The following is a 15,758-nucleotide window of genomic DNA, read 5'->3' as shown; positions in this document are numbered from 1 at the left end:
CATAAAAATGTAGCATTTTATTCAACCCTTCCAAGGAGCCCCAGATAACCCAGTTCAAAGCAGATATTGTGGGATTTTCTGCGTTGATATTCTGGGTTATATGACTGTGTGGAAGGGCCCTGACTGTCCCATAGCTGAGGCAAAATATGTTCTCTTAGGACACTTTTGAAGACTTCAGTGCAGCCTGAGGTGTTCTTAGCCCAGAAAGTCTCCATTTCAATAGGGTTTGCTGTTGCTCGTGTTTCTCATATCCACACAAAGGCTGGAACTGCATTATATGGTCATTGTAGGCCAGGCATAGGCAAACTTTGGCCCTCCGGGTGTTTTGCACTTCAACTCCCACCATTCCTACCAGCTGGTAGGAATGCTATATCATCTGCATATAGGAGTGTCCAGGGATGCATAGTCTGTAAATCTGTTGTAGCACAATGTAGCACAAAGTATGAATAGTAATGGTGAGAGTACTGATCCCTGATGCCAACAGTTACACTGTGACACTGAAAGGTGGTAAAACAGTGACACTGAAAGGTGGTAAAATCCTTGCAGGGCAGCAGACCATATTTGTTGTATTATTGTATAGTAGCTTCATCCATGTTACACAGTCTTCTGGTATTCCATGTGACCATAAGTGCTTGCCTGATCAAGTCATGGGAAACCTGATCAAACCCATTTTCACCAATCTGTTAGCAAAAACCTGTAGTGTTTCCAGTGGACTGCAGAACATGCTTTACCTGTACTTCATAATAAGGAACATCAACCTGTTTAGCAAGCCTTGCAAAAGCTGATTTGTTATCAGTAATGCTTGATTTTTATACCTTTTTTAATATACCTGGGGCCACATAAAATTTTCTCAAGTTGAAAGTGTCACAGGTGGGGACAGTTTAAAAAGCCCTGTTTCAGGTTATATTTCAGAGGAAGGAACTGGCAAAAACATCTCCTTGCCTAAGAAACTACAATGAAATTCATGGGATTGTGACTTCAAAGCACATATGAACACACCACTTTTAGAAACGATCTAGTGCGTAATTTCGCAAGAGGCCTCATATCCACTGAAAGATTTCATTCCAATCAATTTTAAGAAAATTGAAAGCGAAGTATTTTACTTGACTCTAACTGTCCAAAGGTACATAGTCCAGTCTCCACCCTCATTATCTTGAGGGGAATATGTTTAATTCGGATCATGTTTGATTATATAAATGGACAATTAGGAGAGCCAATATGATGTAGTAATTAAATCATTGAGCTACGAATCTGGAGATCACAATCTGCTCAAGTCATGAAACCCATGGTGACATTGGGGCAAGTTGCAATCTCAGCCTAAGAGGAGGGGAATAGCAACCCTCTTCTGAACAAATCTTGCCAAGAAAAGCCTCTCTTAAGATGGCCATAGGTTAGAAGTGACTTAAGAGGCACACAGCAACAATGAATTCTCTTTCCCTAGGTCACATTATTCAGGTTTATTTAAATTTGCTGGAAATTGTCAGAGAAACAGTGTTAAGGAGACCAACATATTTTGAACACTGAGTTGCTGACCTGGCCTTTCACTAGAATTGATTGTTTTGATGCAGTCCAGGGTCCTTTGTGTCTAGGTAACAAAGAGAGTGGACCAGACAATGCATTAAAAGTAATTTCAGAAACTATTAGAGATTGTGCTGTTGTCACTAAGATCTACAGCCCTAAGATATATGCAGAATATATTCCATCCACACCTGCCAGGCTGCTCTATCTCTATAAATAATGAGATAATATGCATGAAGAAGGGATTGGATTTTTATTGTGCATAAATATAATATAAAGAAAGAGAAAACAAAACAAATACTAAGTGTGGTTTAGAAGTGGTTGTAATAGAGTCTTAAAATTATACTTGGGTCCTAAGAATGACCCAGTGGAATCAACTAAAGAATTTTATGTAACTCCACTCAGTTTTCTCAATTATGCCTTTTCTGCCTCAAGGCTGAATTTATAAAAAACGCTTGGTTAGAAATCACAGCCTACTTTTTTAAAGGAAAAAAAGTAACGCATATTAATCCATATTTTTAAGTAACACATATTAAGTTCTGATACATTAATTTTACTCATCTTGCTTGCATGCACCCCTCTCTTCACCTGAGAAAAAATCTTGATGTGAAATACAAATGTTATTTACTTTTCAGAACTTTACAATTCTTGAACAGAGTTTTACAGCTTTGACTCTGTTGGTCAAGTAATACAGTCCAGCCATGGTGAGTATTCTAATCAATTGGACTGTTTTGTCCTCTGCGGTCAGTTCTGGGTGTGCAGTTTTCCAGAGGTTCAATGCCTCAGTCACTTTCTCTTCTAAAGAAAGACCCCTAATAACAGAAGTATACAGAGGAAAATTACTGTCCAACTCCAGGTAAATTAAACTACAAAGAGATAAATCTGTGAAACCACAAAATATCTAGGAAGGTGTTGAATTAAAAGAAAATGCAACACTTCTAAAGAAAAACACATTATATACTAACTTGTTGTTTTCAATAGATTTGATGGTAGAACTCTGGATCTGCAGCTTTTCACAAAAAAACTCAAAATGTTCGAAGGGAACATTGGTAGCAATTGTTTTCAATACTTTCTCCAAGATCTTTTCTAGAATAAACACATTGATTGTGTTATGGAGCTGTAGTTTAGTATATCATGCTATTGAGCTCAGTCTAAATATAATACTAAAGTTCTTTTAAGGACTGATGGTAACTTCAGCAGAAATCTTTTAGACAACTTTCTTTGGTTGAAAATTGATCTTAGTCAAGTTGTATTCTTTCATCAATGCACTAGATAGAAAACTAGATACTATAATGCTGGTGTAACTGAAAATGTTTAGATAGTAGCTAACAATTACGGATATCACATTGTTAATAACACTCCGCTCCACTATAGACTTAGTACTGGAAGACTTCAGATGGTCAAAGGAAACAGTATTTTGCATTTGAGGAATGTGAAGGAAGGCAATGTAAACATGGTAAGAATAGATTCATCAAAGAACAAGAGTTAGGTGCATGAAGAAAGCTTCTCAACTTTTAAAAATTCAGGTGACATGAATACATTATAGTTTTTTTAATTATGTTAGGTGTTCAATTTTGTGAAATAATTAGTGATGCTGCAAGAAATTGATTAGAAACTTACCATCTCTTTCATCAGCACTTCGTATGTAGTGTGTTATTGGAATCAGTTGTTTTCCTTTACAGACTTCTGTGGGAGGTCTGATCAAAGTGTTTCCATCAAAATTTATATCCTTCAGCCCCAGGAGGAGATGCATATCACTAGGCAAATGTTGTATCTCATTTTCTAACAAAACAAAATATGTATGTTTGGTGCTTCTGTGAAAGGAATTTTTCTTGAGGAAGCAACTGAAAGACTGTATATAAGTAAAGTAATATAAAATACATTTCAAATGCAGATAACATGAAAAATTGCAACATTTGAAGTGAACATTTTCTCTTTGAAGTTATTATTGTTCTTCTTTGTGGTCTCTGTGACTCACACATGAAATTATCATCACCTCCGCAAACTAACTTCAGAATCTTTTAGAACTGGATCTCTTTATCAGAAGGTCCCCTGTACTGCATATCCTCAATACATTTCCTCATCAAACCTCCTAATTCACTTTCTCCTCAATGTAGATGCATTGGAGGGAACCTTGTACATTTGTGACTCTTTTTTTACTTGTTACTTACTTGAGGTTTCTCTGGTTTATGACACCAACAGCATCCTTTTAAGATATATGTCTCCCATGTAGAGAAGATCCATAGATGGGCAGCCATGCTAAGTACCTACTTCACTTAGAGGAGGCCCACATTGATGGATAAGACATCTCATTCTCAAGCTTTTTCCCACCAGGCCCTTCAGACCAGGGTTTAGTGTTATAAAGTCCTGCTCTGGGAATCTGCTATGAATACAGCTTTTCTCACTATCCAAAACTGGGCACTTTTTATGGCCTCTATCATGGGCATTGCTGCACTTGCTTTAGCACTATCAGTTTTGCTACCTACTGTATTGTATCTCACTCATCAGGGAACCTCAGTGCTATCAGCTTTGAATTAAATCTGACTCCTTTCAAAATCACTGGTACTGTTCAAATCCATGCAGGCTCCCTCTAAACTCTTTGGTGCTCCCAAAGACTTCTGGTGATTCTTTGATTCCTAAGAAGTCTGCCGATGTTTTTCCCCCCCTGTACAATCTGTCATTGTAGAGATATGTTTATTATAAAGTGTTATTTATAATGTGTTTGAATCTGTATTTATGTATTTCATTGGTGGCCATGGCCTAGCTGTGAGAGATAGGTTGCCATGGTGACAAGGCAGCAGAGGAGGTGGGCGGAGCTTAAGGAGAAAAAGGTTTGAAAGTGACAGTTAATTTTCAGTCAGGAGGATGAGACCCTGAGAGGAAGAGCAGAGTCAGATTGGACTCTGGAAAAGTAGTTTAGTCAGGAGGATGAGACCCTGAGAAGAGGGCAGAGTCAGTTAGGGCTCTGTGGTGTGAAGTAGTGTAGATTCAGTTAGTTCTTAGTATTTGTGAATATTTCTTCAGCAAAGGAGCTGAAGGTGAAACCTCGTTAGATTGCTTGAGTTAAAAAGAATCTAACAGAGGGGGTTTTAGGATCGCCAGTAGTGGAAGACTGGAGATCAGTGGTTTGATCCGGTATAGGACAAACAGTGTGAATATTCACAATTAGGAACACTGAAATAATAAAGCACTTCACTGAAGAAGGAGTTTATAAGATTGTAACATCAGAAGCCTGAATGTATCTCAGCTAAGCCATATTGTAACCATCAAGCATGTGCCAAGTTCAACATCTCAATATTGCAACAATTACACTTTGTTAATAATAAACTTGTTCTCTTTGTTATTTTAAACCTGCCTCCTCCATTGATTTTATGTTCGGTGCATTCCACTCTACCAAAGTTACCTCACAACGCAAATAGGGATAAACAGAGACTTTAAGACCAGCGTCTCTAAACATATTGGTGGCAGTTTAATTAATAGCAGTCTAGGAACTTCCTTACATTTTTGGTAATCCCATTTGGTGGGATTAACACCACGTCTTTACTTTTTATTGGTGGCATTCAGTGGGATAAAGACTTCTTTACATATTTTTGGTGGCAGACGACGGGATTCGTGTAACAACTGATCGAGTGCCTTAAGTTTAATTTAGGAATAAGTTGTGAGGTAAAAGTTGTTGAAAACATGGCTACCAGGCGGCAGAGAAAGCTGGCTGAGGAAAGAGAGGGAGACCAAGAGGAAAGTTCGAGCTCTGAGGCAGAGACAGAGCCAGTGCCTATGTCAGAAATGGCTTTTAAGTACAAGTTAGAGATGAAACGATTGGAAATAGAGGCAAAAGAAAGACAAAGAGAGAGAGAACTGGAGATGGAGGCAAAACAAAAATAGAGATAACTAGAGATGGAGGAAAGACAAAGAGAGAGAGAACAGGAGTTAGAATTGAAGAGAATGGAGTTTGAGCTAGAGAAACAAAGATTGGCTTTGTCTCAAACATCCAGTGATGTCCAGGAAGGGAGATCTGGAGTGGATACCCCAGATTTGATGAAGAAATTCCCTAAATTTACCAAGGGCGATGATGCAGAGAAATTTCTTATATCTTTTGAGATATGTTGTCGAGATTTTGGGGTGCCTAAGGAAAAATGGATGACATACCTTAGGCCACAGATAAGTGGGAAACTTTTGCAGATTTATGGACAGATGCCTGAAGAGTCTTATGGAGACTATGATCTGTTTAAGAAACAGATTCAACAAGAGTTTAGATTGACTCCTGAATATTACAGATTTAAGTTCAGGACATTAAAGAAAGATAAAACACAAAGTTTTGCTCAGGTGGCCTCTAGTTTGTCTCAACTGTTCGATAGTTGGATAAAGACGTCTGAGGTGGAAGATTATCAACAGCTGAGGGAACTTTTAAAGCTGGAACAGTTTTTTCAGTTAGTGCCTTATGATATTCGCTGGGTGATTCAAGATCGCAAGCCATCCACTATTGTAGAGGCAGCGGTTATGGCAGATCAAATAACAACCTTAAAAGAAGGATTCAAAAGGGAAGATCTGCCAAGTGACAAAAGAACAAACAGGCAGCCATTTTATCCACAACAAACGCGCCCACAGCAAGAAAAGGGCTCTGACTTAGAGAACACCATCTATAGGAGGCAGAGTGTAACAAGACAAACTGCTCCTGAGGTAAAAAGACGATGCTTTCAATGTGGAGAATGGAACCATATAAAGTATCAATGTCCCCTGTTAAGGAAAGAGAAAACAACCCTCTTTGTGACTAAAGTGAAAGAAACACCAAAGACAGAATCAGATACTGTGTCAAAGGAGAGTTCAGGCTCAGAGCCTCAAGAGAAACAATGTTTGTTCATCTTGTCAGGCAGCCCATCTAAGGATTACTTAGAAACCATTTCTATTGATAACAAAGACAGGAAAGGACTTAGAGATACAGGCTCCGAAGTGTGTATAGTGCATCCCGAAATAATACCTCAGAAATTTCAACAGCCAACCTCTGAAATAAGATTAAAAGGTTTAGGACCTGCGATACCAACAGCAGTGGTGACTTTGCCAATAGAATATGAAGGATAGAAGGGTATGTGGGATTTTGCAGTCAGTCCTGACATACCATACAAATGTTTAATTGGAAATGATTTGGCTAAGAAGATTGAGAGCTGGAGGATGGCGTGTGAGGAGAAAGAATGTAACAACGAAAGCCCTGAACAAAAAGCCATGTGTTTTGCCATACAACAGGATGGGGATGAGAGTCCAGAAACCAGCGCTACAGTGGCTGAGCTTGTTAAGAGGACGGGAGGAGTTGAAGAGATTCGGCAGGAACAAGGAGCCGATGTTTCTCTTAAACCTCTATTCGCTTTAGCTCAAAACCCCACAGTATCGGCAAAAGAACAGCCCTCCGAGTTTGTGTTAAAGAATGGTGTCTTATATAGAGAAACCAGAAGTGTGAACTCGACAGAAGGATCAGTAACATGTAGTCAAATTGTAGTGCCTCAAAGTTTTAGAGAACAGCTGATGAGGGTGGCACACGAAAACCCTCAAGGTGGACATTTGGGTGTGAGGAAAACCACAAAAAGAATTACTAAGAACTTTTATTGGCCTGGCATGTTCCAGAGGATCAAAGAGTTTTGCCAGTCTTGTGACATCTGCCAGAGATTGAGTACTGGAAGGGATAAAGTTAAAGCTCCTATGATCCCTATGCCAATAATTGGAGAACCATTTTACAGAGTAGGCATTGACATAGTGGGTCCTCTTTGTAAACCAAGCAGACGTGGTTACCGATACATTTTAACCATGATTGACTACGCCACAAGATATCCAGAGGCTGTAGCTCTGACTAACATCGAGACAACAACAATTGCAAATGCCCTGTTATCCATTTGGGGAAGAACTGGTTATCCTAGAGAATTGGTTTCGGATTTGGGAACCCAATTCACTTCCAGGCTTATGTCGAAATTGCTTGAGTTATGTGGTATTAGACACCTGACTTCAACAGCTTATCATCCACAGACAAATGGACTAGTTGAAAATATGAACAAGACTTTAGTCAAAATGATAAAGTCTTACAGTCAAGAGAAGCCATACGACTGGGATGTCAAATTGCAACAACTGTTATTCGCCTACAGGACCGTCCCTCATGACAGTACTGGCTACAGTCCATTTGAATTGCTATATGGAAGGAAAGCTCGTGGTCCATTGGATCTGATAAGAGAATATTGGGAAGAAAGTCCGGCGACAGATCCAGTTCCAGTGTCGGAATATTTAAAAGATCTTCAAGCAACAATGCAGCTAGCTAGAGACATTGCTCAAGAACATTTACTTGCGGCTCAGCAGAGACAAAAAGACTATTATGACTCTACTGCTAAACCAAAGATCTTCAACATCAGAGATGAAGTTTTATTTTTATCTCCCAACAAAACCAACAAACTTCAATTGGATTGGTCTGGACCCTGGAAGATCATCAGAAAGCACAACCACATAAACTATGATATTTTTGATGAACATTCCAATGTAGAAAGAAGAGTCCATGTAAACATGTTAAAGCCTTATGTTGTAAGATCTGCGAATGTATGTTTTGTTGTTTCGGAAGAGGAATCCGGTCCCTTTTCTTTTTGGGAGGGTGATCGTGAACAATACAAAAATTTAGATCGGGTAGATATGAACATAGAATTGTCCCAACCACAGCGTAGAGAGGTTGTGGAAGTTTTAAGTAAAAAATGGCATTCTGATGAATGTAGTATGTCAACAAATGAAAATGGTTAGATAATGTGAAAGGTACGAATAACAAATTGTTAAGATGGAGTTTGTGTTTACAGGATTTTATATTTGAAATTAAACATGTTTCAGGTAAACGAAATTTAGTTGCGGGCGCCTTATCTAGGATTCCATAGGTTAAAGGTTTGTATGTATGTGTAATTGAAATGTATTTAACCATAATATGTTTCCCTTTCAGAATTGTTGTATATGTATATATTGTTGAATGATATGTGGAATTATTTTTGCCATTCTAGGATTGAGAATGGTCCAAAAATAATTTTTCTGGGGGGAAAGGTGTAGAGATATGTTTATTATAAAGTGTTATTTATAATGTGTTTGAATCTGTATTTATGTATTTCATTGGTGGCCATGGCCTAGCTGTGAGAGATAGGTTGCCATGGTGACAAGGCAGCAGAGGAGGTGGGCGGAGCTTAAGGAGAAAAAGGTTTGAAAGTGACAGTTAATTTTCAGTCAGGAGGATGAGACCCTGAGAGGAGGAGTAGTGTCAGATTGGACTCTGGAAAAGTAGTTTAGTCAGGAGGATGAGACCCTGAGAAGAGGGCAGAGTCAGTTAGGGCTCTGTGGTGTGAAGTAGTGTAGATTCAGTTAGTTCTTAGTATTTGTGAATATTTCTTCAGCAAAGGAGCTGAAGGTGAAACCTCGTTAGATTGCTTGAGTTAAAAAGAATCTAACAGAGGGGGTTTTAGGATCGCCAGTAGTGGAAGACTGGAGATCAGTGGTTTGATCCGGTATAGGACAAACAGTGTGAATATTCACAATTAGGAACACTGAAATAATAAAGCACTTCACTGAAGAAGGAGTTTATAAGATTGTAACATCAGAAGCCTGAATGTATCTCAGCTAAGCCATATTGTAACCATCAAGCATGTGCCAAGTTCAACATCTCAATATTGCAACAATTACGCTTTGTTAATAATAAACTTGTTCTCTTTGTTATTTTAAACCTGCCTCCTCCATTGATTTTATGTTCGGTGCATTCCACTCTACCAAAGTTACCTCACAACGCAAATAGGGATAAACAGAGACTTTAAGACCAGCGTCTCTAAACATATTGGTGGCAGTTTAATTAACAGCAGTCTAGGAACTTCCTTACATTTTTGGTAATCCCATTTGGTGGGATTAACACCACGTCTTTACTTTTTATTGGTGGCATTCAGTGGGATAAAGACTTCTTTACAGTCATCTTCTCAGAAAAGGTCCAAGCCTGCCCATAGATCTTTGTCTTGTTGAAAAGAGTGAGGTGCAGTAATGGCACCTGATGTTGACCTGAGGATACTGCCTGTTTCAGCTCTTCCATCAGTTTCTATTCTGATGGACTGAAACATAGGCCAGAGAAGTTCACATGGAAACTAGCTATCAGAGAACATACAGAACAGGGGATTTGCTGATGCCATAAACCAGTCTGTTTAAGAAAATATGTCCATCTCAGCTTTCTTGAGCTATTTGATGACATCAAGGCTTTGAATCCTTCCTCAACAAACATTAGATCCCAAAGACCATAAAAAGGGTAAAACAAGTTGCTTACCTATAACTACGGTTCTTTAAGTGGTTATCTGTGTACTCAGTCAGAAAGATCTAGCTCTAGTTTCCGAAGGTAGTCTGTACAGGTACAGAGTAACTCATGAATGTAATAGATGACCACTTGAAGAAACACGGTTACAGGTAAGCAATCATCTTTCACCAACCCTTCTGTCTTCTGTACATCTCTGTGTTCATCTACAGAACACTGCTATAATGTTCTGGGGAAACATTATAGCAGTGGAATCATGATGCTGCTTTCTGTTCCAAATACAGAATTTTTATGTCTACTCACTACTTGCTGATACTTATTTCTGCACAATCACTTCATAAGATATGCATTACTTTTATGTCTGAATTTCCCTGTGATGTTTCGCATATTACTTACCTTTGAGATTCAGGTGCTGTAAATTACGGAGTGATGAAAAACTCGATGGAAGCTTTTGAAAGCAATTGTTGTTTGCTATTAAAGTGACCAAAGTTTTGATTTCCCCTATACTTTTTGGCATTTCTTGTAATTCATTATAAGATATATCTAGTTCTTTGAGGACCAGAAATTTTGATATCTCTTCTGGAAGTGATTTTAACTGAGGATACAAAGAGCAAAATAGTTACAGCATTAAATATTTATACATGGACATTACTTATGCCAAGACCCAAAACCCAGTTAGATCTGGATCTGTAGTATATATGCATGAAGAATGGAATTTTAAGATAAAACATCTACACCACCAAGTAAGTCAATCAAACCATTGCCCAAAACATTTAGCTGCCTCAGATAATTAGAAAGTTGGTGTTCCTTCCCATTCCAGAAACAATAGCTGGCCCTATTGGTAAACAATGTTTTCTTCAAGAATGTCACTGGTATGGCAAACTTTCCATTGCCATACCAGTGACAAAGCAGCAAGTACGCATGGACAGAGCATAGCCAGTGAAGAAGGAGGGATTGCAGAAGTATCTGGCTATTGCCAGAATTTTACATCATCTGGTTTCAGCAGCTGATGTAATCACTTTACACCTGGCTACAGGGACACAGATGCTTCTACATCCTCCTGCACTTTACCAGCCAAGGGAAGGCCATCTTCCTCTAAATTCAGGCTTTGATCACTGGAGAAGGAAGAAGAGAATTCTAACCATTGCAGCAAACAGGAATAGACATATGCAGACATAAGGTTTACTTATGCCTGCATTAAGTAGTTGTAGAATACTGTTGTTGGTTTTATTATCATAACTGCCAGGTGCACTTGTATGTGCTTTATGCTATTCTCTGATAGCATAACAGCCTGCAGGATATCTAGCATGCATAGCCTCTGCTTGAAAACCTTTTCTGGAGGTTTTTAAAGAGAGGCAGAATTGCCATCTGTCAGGAGTGCTTTGATTGTGTGCTCCTGCATGGCCGGGGTTGGGCAGGATGGTCTTTGTGTCTCTTCCAACTCTTTTATTCTAATGGGATGCTAAGACAGTGTCTCCCATCCTTCCTTGGTTGTGTACCTCCGTCCTCTATATAATCCCATATAATTTAACTGGCAGAGCATTCTACTTTATGAGCCCCAATAGACACTTATGGTATGAATGACATGGATCAATAAATTGTAAGTAACATGTTACCTTGAGTCCATTTTTCTGGCACATTGTTAATTTTTGCAGTGATGATATTTGGCAGATTTCAACTGGAAAAGATGCAAAATTGTTGTTTGACAGATTTAATTCTTTTAGTTCTTCCAAATCCTTGATCTCTGAGGGAATGAACTGTATCTTGTTTTCAGAAAGATCAAGTATCCTAAGTTGATTTAGAGCACATAGCTCTCTGGGAAACAAAATAAATTTGTTGTGGTGTAAGAGCAGAACCCGAAGAGACTTCATTTTTTGCACGTTGGTTGGAATACTGCTTATTTGGTTGTGACTTAGGTCTAAGTAATTTAGTCTTGAAAGAGTGCACAAATGTATGGAAAAGGAAGGCAATTTGTTCTTGCTTAAATTTAAGTACTGCAAGTATTTGATGAATGAAATTTCAGTCGTTATTTCTGAAATATAATTTCCACTGAGATTTAGATGTTTAAGAGCTATCAGCGCACACAGTCCCATTGGAAACAGGGCCAACTTGTTGCAACTTAAGTCAATCTTAATGATTTCTGTACAACTTTTTATTTCAACTGGGATGTACATTAAAGCATTCTCCGACACCTCTAAGATGGACAGCTCTTTGTTGAATGCAATGTGTTCATCTAATAAGATCAGTTGATTTCTGTTTAGGTATAGTTCCTTTAAATATTTTAGTTTATACAGATTATTGGGAAGCTTTTTAAATTGGTTGTCACTGAGATTAAGACGTTCCAGCATAGTACATTTGGAAATATTATCAGTAATGTTTTGAAATAAATTTTTGGCAAGATTGAGATCCTGAAGCTTTTGCAGGTTCTCTACTTTATCTGATATGCTTTCTAACTTGTTACAATCTAGTCTAATTTTTTCTAGCTGTATAAGCTGAAAAAGCTGTACCGGCAGAAATATCAGCCTGTTGTTGTTTAGTGAAAGTTCTTTTAATGTTTTGAGTTCTTCTATTTCTTTTGGTAGACTTTGGATCTGGTTTTCTGACAAGCTGAGCTTACTTATATTTGGAAGGCAACAGAGAGCTTTTGGGAATATTGTCATCTTATTAGCATTTAAATATAGGACATTCAGCTTTTTCATTTTGGTCAAATTCTCTATAAGAGTTACATTATTTCCACTAAGATCTAAAATTTCCAGGCTTCTCAGTGTTGTTAAAGCAGATGGAAATTTTTCAATGTTGTTGTGACTGAACAGAAGATATTTAAGTTCTGAAAGTTGTGAAAATTCATCTGGGAGCCCTGATAATTGGTTACGTCGGAGGTTTAAAGTTCGAAGATTTTCAAGGAAGCCTATTTCAGGAGGTAATGATGTTAACCGATTTCCTTCTATGGATAGTATTTCTAGTTTTGTCAGCTGCTTTATCTCTTTTGGTATAATTTTGATATCATTATTGTTTAAGTACAAGTAAGTCAACATTTTCATGTCCAATACCCCTGTAGGAATTTCAGCTAGTCCTTTCGCATTTAATTGAATTGTGAAATCATCAAGCATCATTTCAGACCGCATATCTGCAGATATCTTTTGGGGTATTGTAGCACTCTCTATAGAATGTAGTAAGTTTTTTCTAGCTTGCCCTTCCAAAAATTCAGAAGGAAGATCAGTGTATCCTTCAGCATACAGGTAAGCAATTATTTCTGTATCTTTGGCTTCAGAAATCACTATTTCTGATATCTTCTTAATGCTTTCTAGTTTCTCTGCAGAACGTAAGGTTTCCTTTTCTGGATCTCTTTCAGAAGTCCCCAAAAAGCTTTCTGACAGCTTTTCCTGAGATGCATCAGACTTTTCTTTATGCAAACTGGTTGTTGATGAAATCTCGGTCATGTCAGTAGGTAATTGTGATTGCTCCATATCTGATGTTGCGTTTGGCTCAGGAATTTCTGAACCTGGTTCAGGAACACTTTCAATCCCAGTAGAAATAGCACTTGATTGAGTTTCACCCTGATTTCCATCATGTAATGAACTTGAAGATTTTGCAGGTGCATCAAGTTTTTCGACAGATGGTATTCTGCCATTTACAGGAACATCTGGAGAGGCTTCAATAATTCCTTCTGAATTTATATCAGTGGTCTGTTCTTCTTCTTTTTCACCAGACATTTCCAAAATAAAATTTCAATCATAAGCTTGTTCTAATTTTTGATAAGTAAAAAATGGAAGAAACCAAATCAAGCATGTGAAACAGACTGCAATGTGACAATTATAAAGAAACTGACATCAAATACAGTTAGTGAATTGGTAATGCAAAAGATAAATATTTACAGTCCAAAGCTGCTGAGATTATGTTTCAAAAATAACAAACACAGTACATGTTTGGGAGGCTAGAATGCGAATATTTTTTATGTCTTGTCTATTATTTCTTTGTATTATTAACAATATTGTTTCAACACCTTGTTTGTAAGCCTAGATTCTGCAGCAAGATACCTGCCTAGAAAATGTAACAACAGCACAGACTTTTGCACAGATGTACAATGTCTGGCAAGGCCTATGCCTTAGAAATGGCATTTAGGATTTCAGCCTTACAATACAATTTTACATTCATTACTATATGAGTTGGATGTTGCCTACTCACATAAATGTAGGATTATAGTTTTAGAGTTCTTGCTCAGTGAGAATCTTTGTTTAAAATTGTTGTATAAAAAGCTTATTATAACACTCCTCTCAAATTAATCTCGCTTAACAGAATTCCCAACTGCCACTACAATTCAAGTACAGGTTCCATTCCAGAGCAGTTTTGATTGGCCCATTTCACTCCTCACATCAAGTAACTAGGAATGTTACTTCTGCTTAGATCAGTGGTTCTCAACTTTCCTAATGCCTGCAACCCCTTAATACAGTTCCTCATGTTGTGGTGACCCCCAACCATAATATTATTTTCTTTGCTACTTCATAACTGTAATTTTGCTACTGGTATGAAACATCATGTAAATATCTGATATGCAGGATGTATTTTCATTCACTGGACCAAATTTGACACAAATATCCGATACACCCAAATTTGGATATTGGTGGGGTGGGGGGCAAAGACTGATTTTGTCATTTGGGAGTTGTAGTTACTGGGATTTATAGTTCAGAGCATTCTGAACTCCACCAACGATGGAATTAAACCAAACTTGGCACACAGAACTCCCATGACCAACAGAAAATACTGGAAGGGTCTGGTGGGCACTGAACTTGCGTTTGGGAGTTGTAGTTTACTTACATCCAGAGAGCACTATGGACTCCAACAATGTTGGATCTAGATCAAACTTGGCACAAATACTGAATATGCTGAAATGGTGGAATGTGGGGAAAATAGACCTTGACATTTGGGAGTTGTAGTCGCTGGGATTGATAGTTCACCTATAATCAAATAGCATTCTGAACCCCACCAACAATAGAATTGGACACAGAACCTCTATGACCAACAGAAAATACTGTGTTTTCTGATGGTCTTTGGTGACCCCTGACACTCCCTTACAACCCCTGGCCAGGGGTCCTGGCCCCAGCTTGAGAATCACTGACTTAGATGTATGACAGATATTTTGATTACACTTGCTCAATTTGTGAGTTTGCCCTGCAGGATTCTTTTTGGCAGTTATTACTCATTTGTTTTGCATTAGAGTGATAGTTATCTTGATAGACAACATTTCTTTTGATGCTGTCACCTGAAATGCCATTATCAGTTGGTACAATCATCTGAGATATGAACACATTTGTTGTAATTCCATGTTGCTGTTCTGTTTTTCTTTTTGTCTGAGTGCCTGGCTTGTTGGGAAACAATTACACAGTAGCAGAAATAATGAGAAACTGTCGTTATCTGTTGCTTATCCATTTTATCTCTTGCACAAATTAATAAGGTGATGACTGTTTTTGTAGTCATATAATCAAGGAAAATATTTTTCTTCATCTTTACTGCATATGACAGTAGTGGCATGCATGTCCAGTCATGAAGACTTGGCAGTTTGGAAATGGAAGGTTTCTCCATACTTGTCTGGGATGGCGACACAATAGTTTTAACATAGTACTGGTTGTTTATATCCAGTACATGCTGCTACAAAAGAAATATTGAGTATATGAGCATTGCACTGTAATTATTTATTGCTCTTTAAGTATTTAGATGTTTATTATGTAAATTTGTATTATGGAATTTTAATATTTTTAATTATTTTGGGGTAGCTACCATATTTAACTTTTTATTGATGTTATCTATTTGCTTTTTGATTTGTTTTGTTCAGAATGGCATTGAATGTTGGCCACTTTTGTTTTGGAAACTTCTCTGAGTCCCTCTGTGGCGACAGGGAGGGTTACAAATAATAATAACAATTATTATTATGAGTACAAAAACAGTTTGTTAACAT

At 37.8% G+C, this 15,758-nt stretch overlaps 1 protein-coding gene across 1 annotated transcript; it reads right to left on the bottom strand.

Moving 5' to 3' along the window:
- Nucleotides 1-2,066: 2,066 nt before the first annotated feature.
- Nucleotides 2,067-13,518, bottom strand: LRRD1 (leucine rich repeats and death domain containing 1). The gene is made up of 5 exons (XM_060783441.2): nucleotides 11,422-13,518; nucleotides 10,202-10,400; nucleotides 3,139-3,300; nucleotides 2,484-2,604; nucleotides 2,067-2,330 (listed from the first exon to the last, which is right to left on the bottom strand). Exons 1-5 carry the CDS (start codon nucleotides 13,516-13,518, stop codon nucleotides 2,150-2,152), a joined length of 2,760 nt encoding a protein of 919 aa, XP_060639424.2. The 3' UTR covers nucleotides 2,067-2,149.
- Between the last annotated feature and the right edge of the window lie 2,240 nt (nucleotides 13,519-15,758).

This window comes from Anolis sagrei, chromosome 6 (genome assembly GCF_037176765.1).
Source record: "Anolis sagrei isolate rAnoSag1 chromosome 6, rAnoSag1.mat, whole genome shotgun sequence".
In the NCBI taxonomy this organism is placed as follows: Eukaryota; Metazoa; Chordata; class Lepidosauria; order Squamata; family Dactyloidae; genus Anolis; species Anolis sagrei.
Note: the sequence above shows the minus strand (reverse complement) of the source record. Positions and strands in the feature narration are given on the sequence as shown.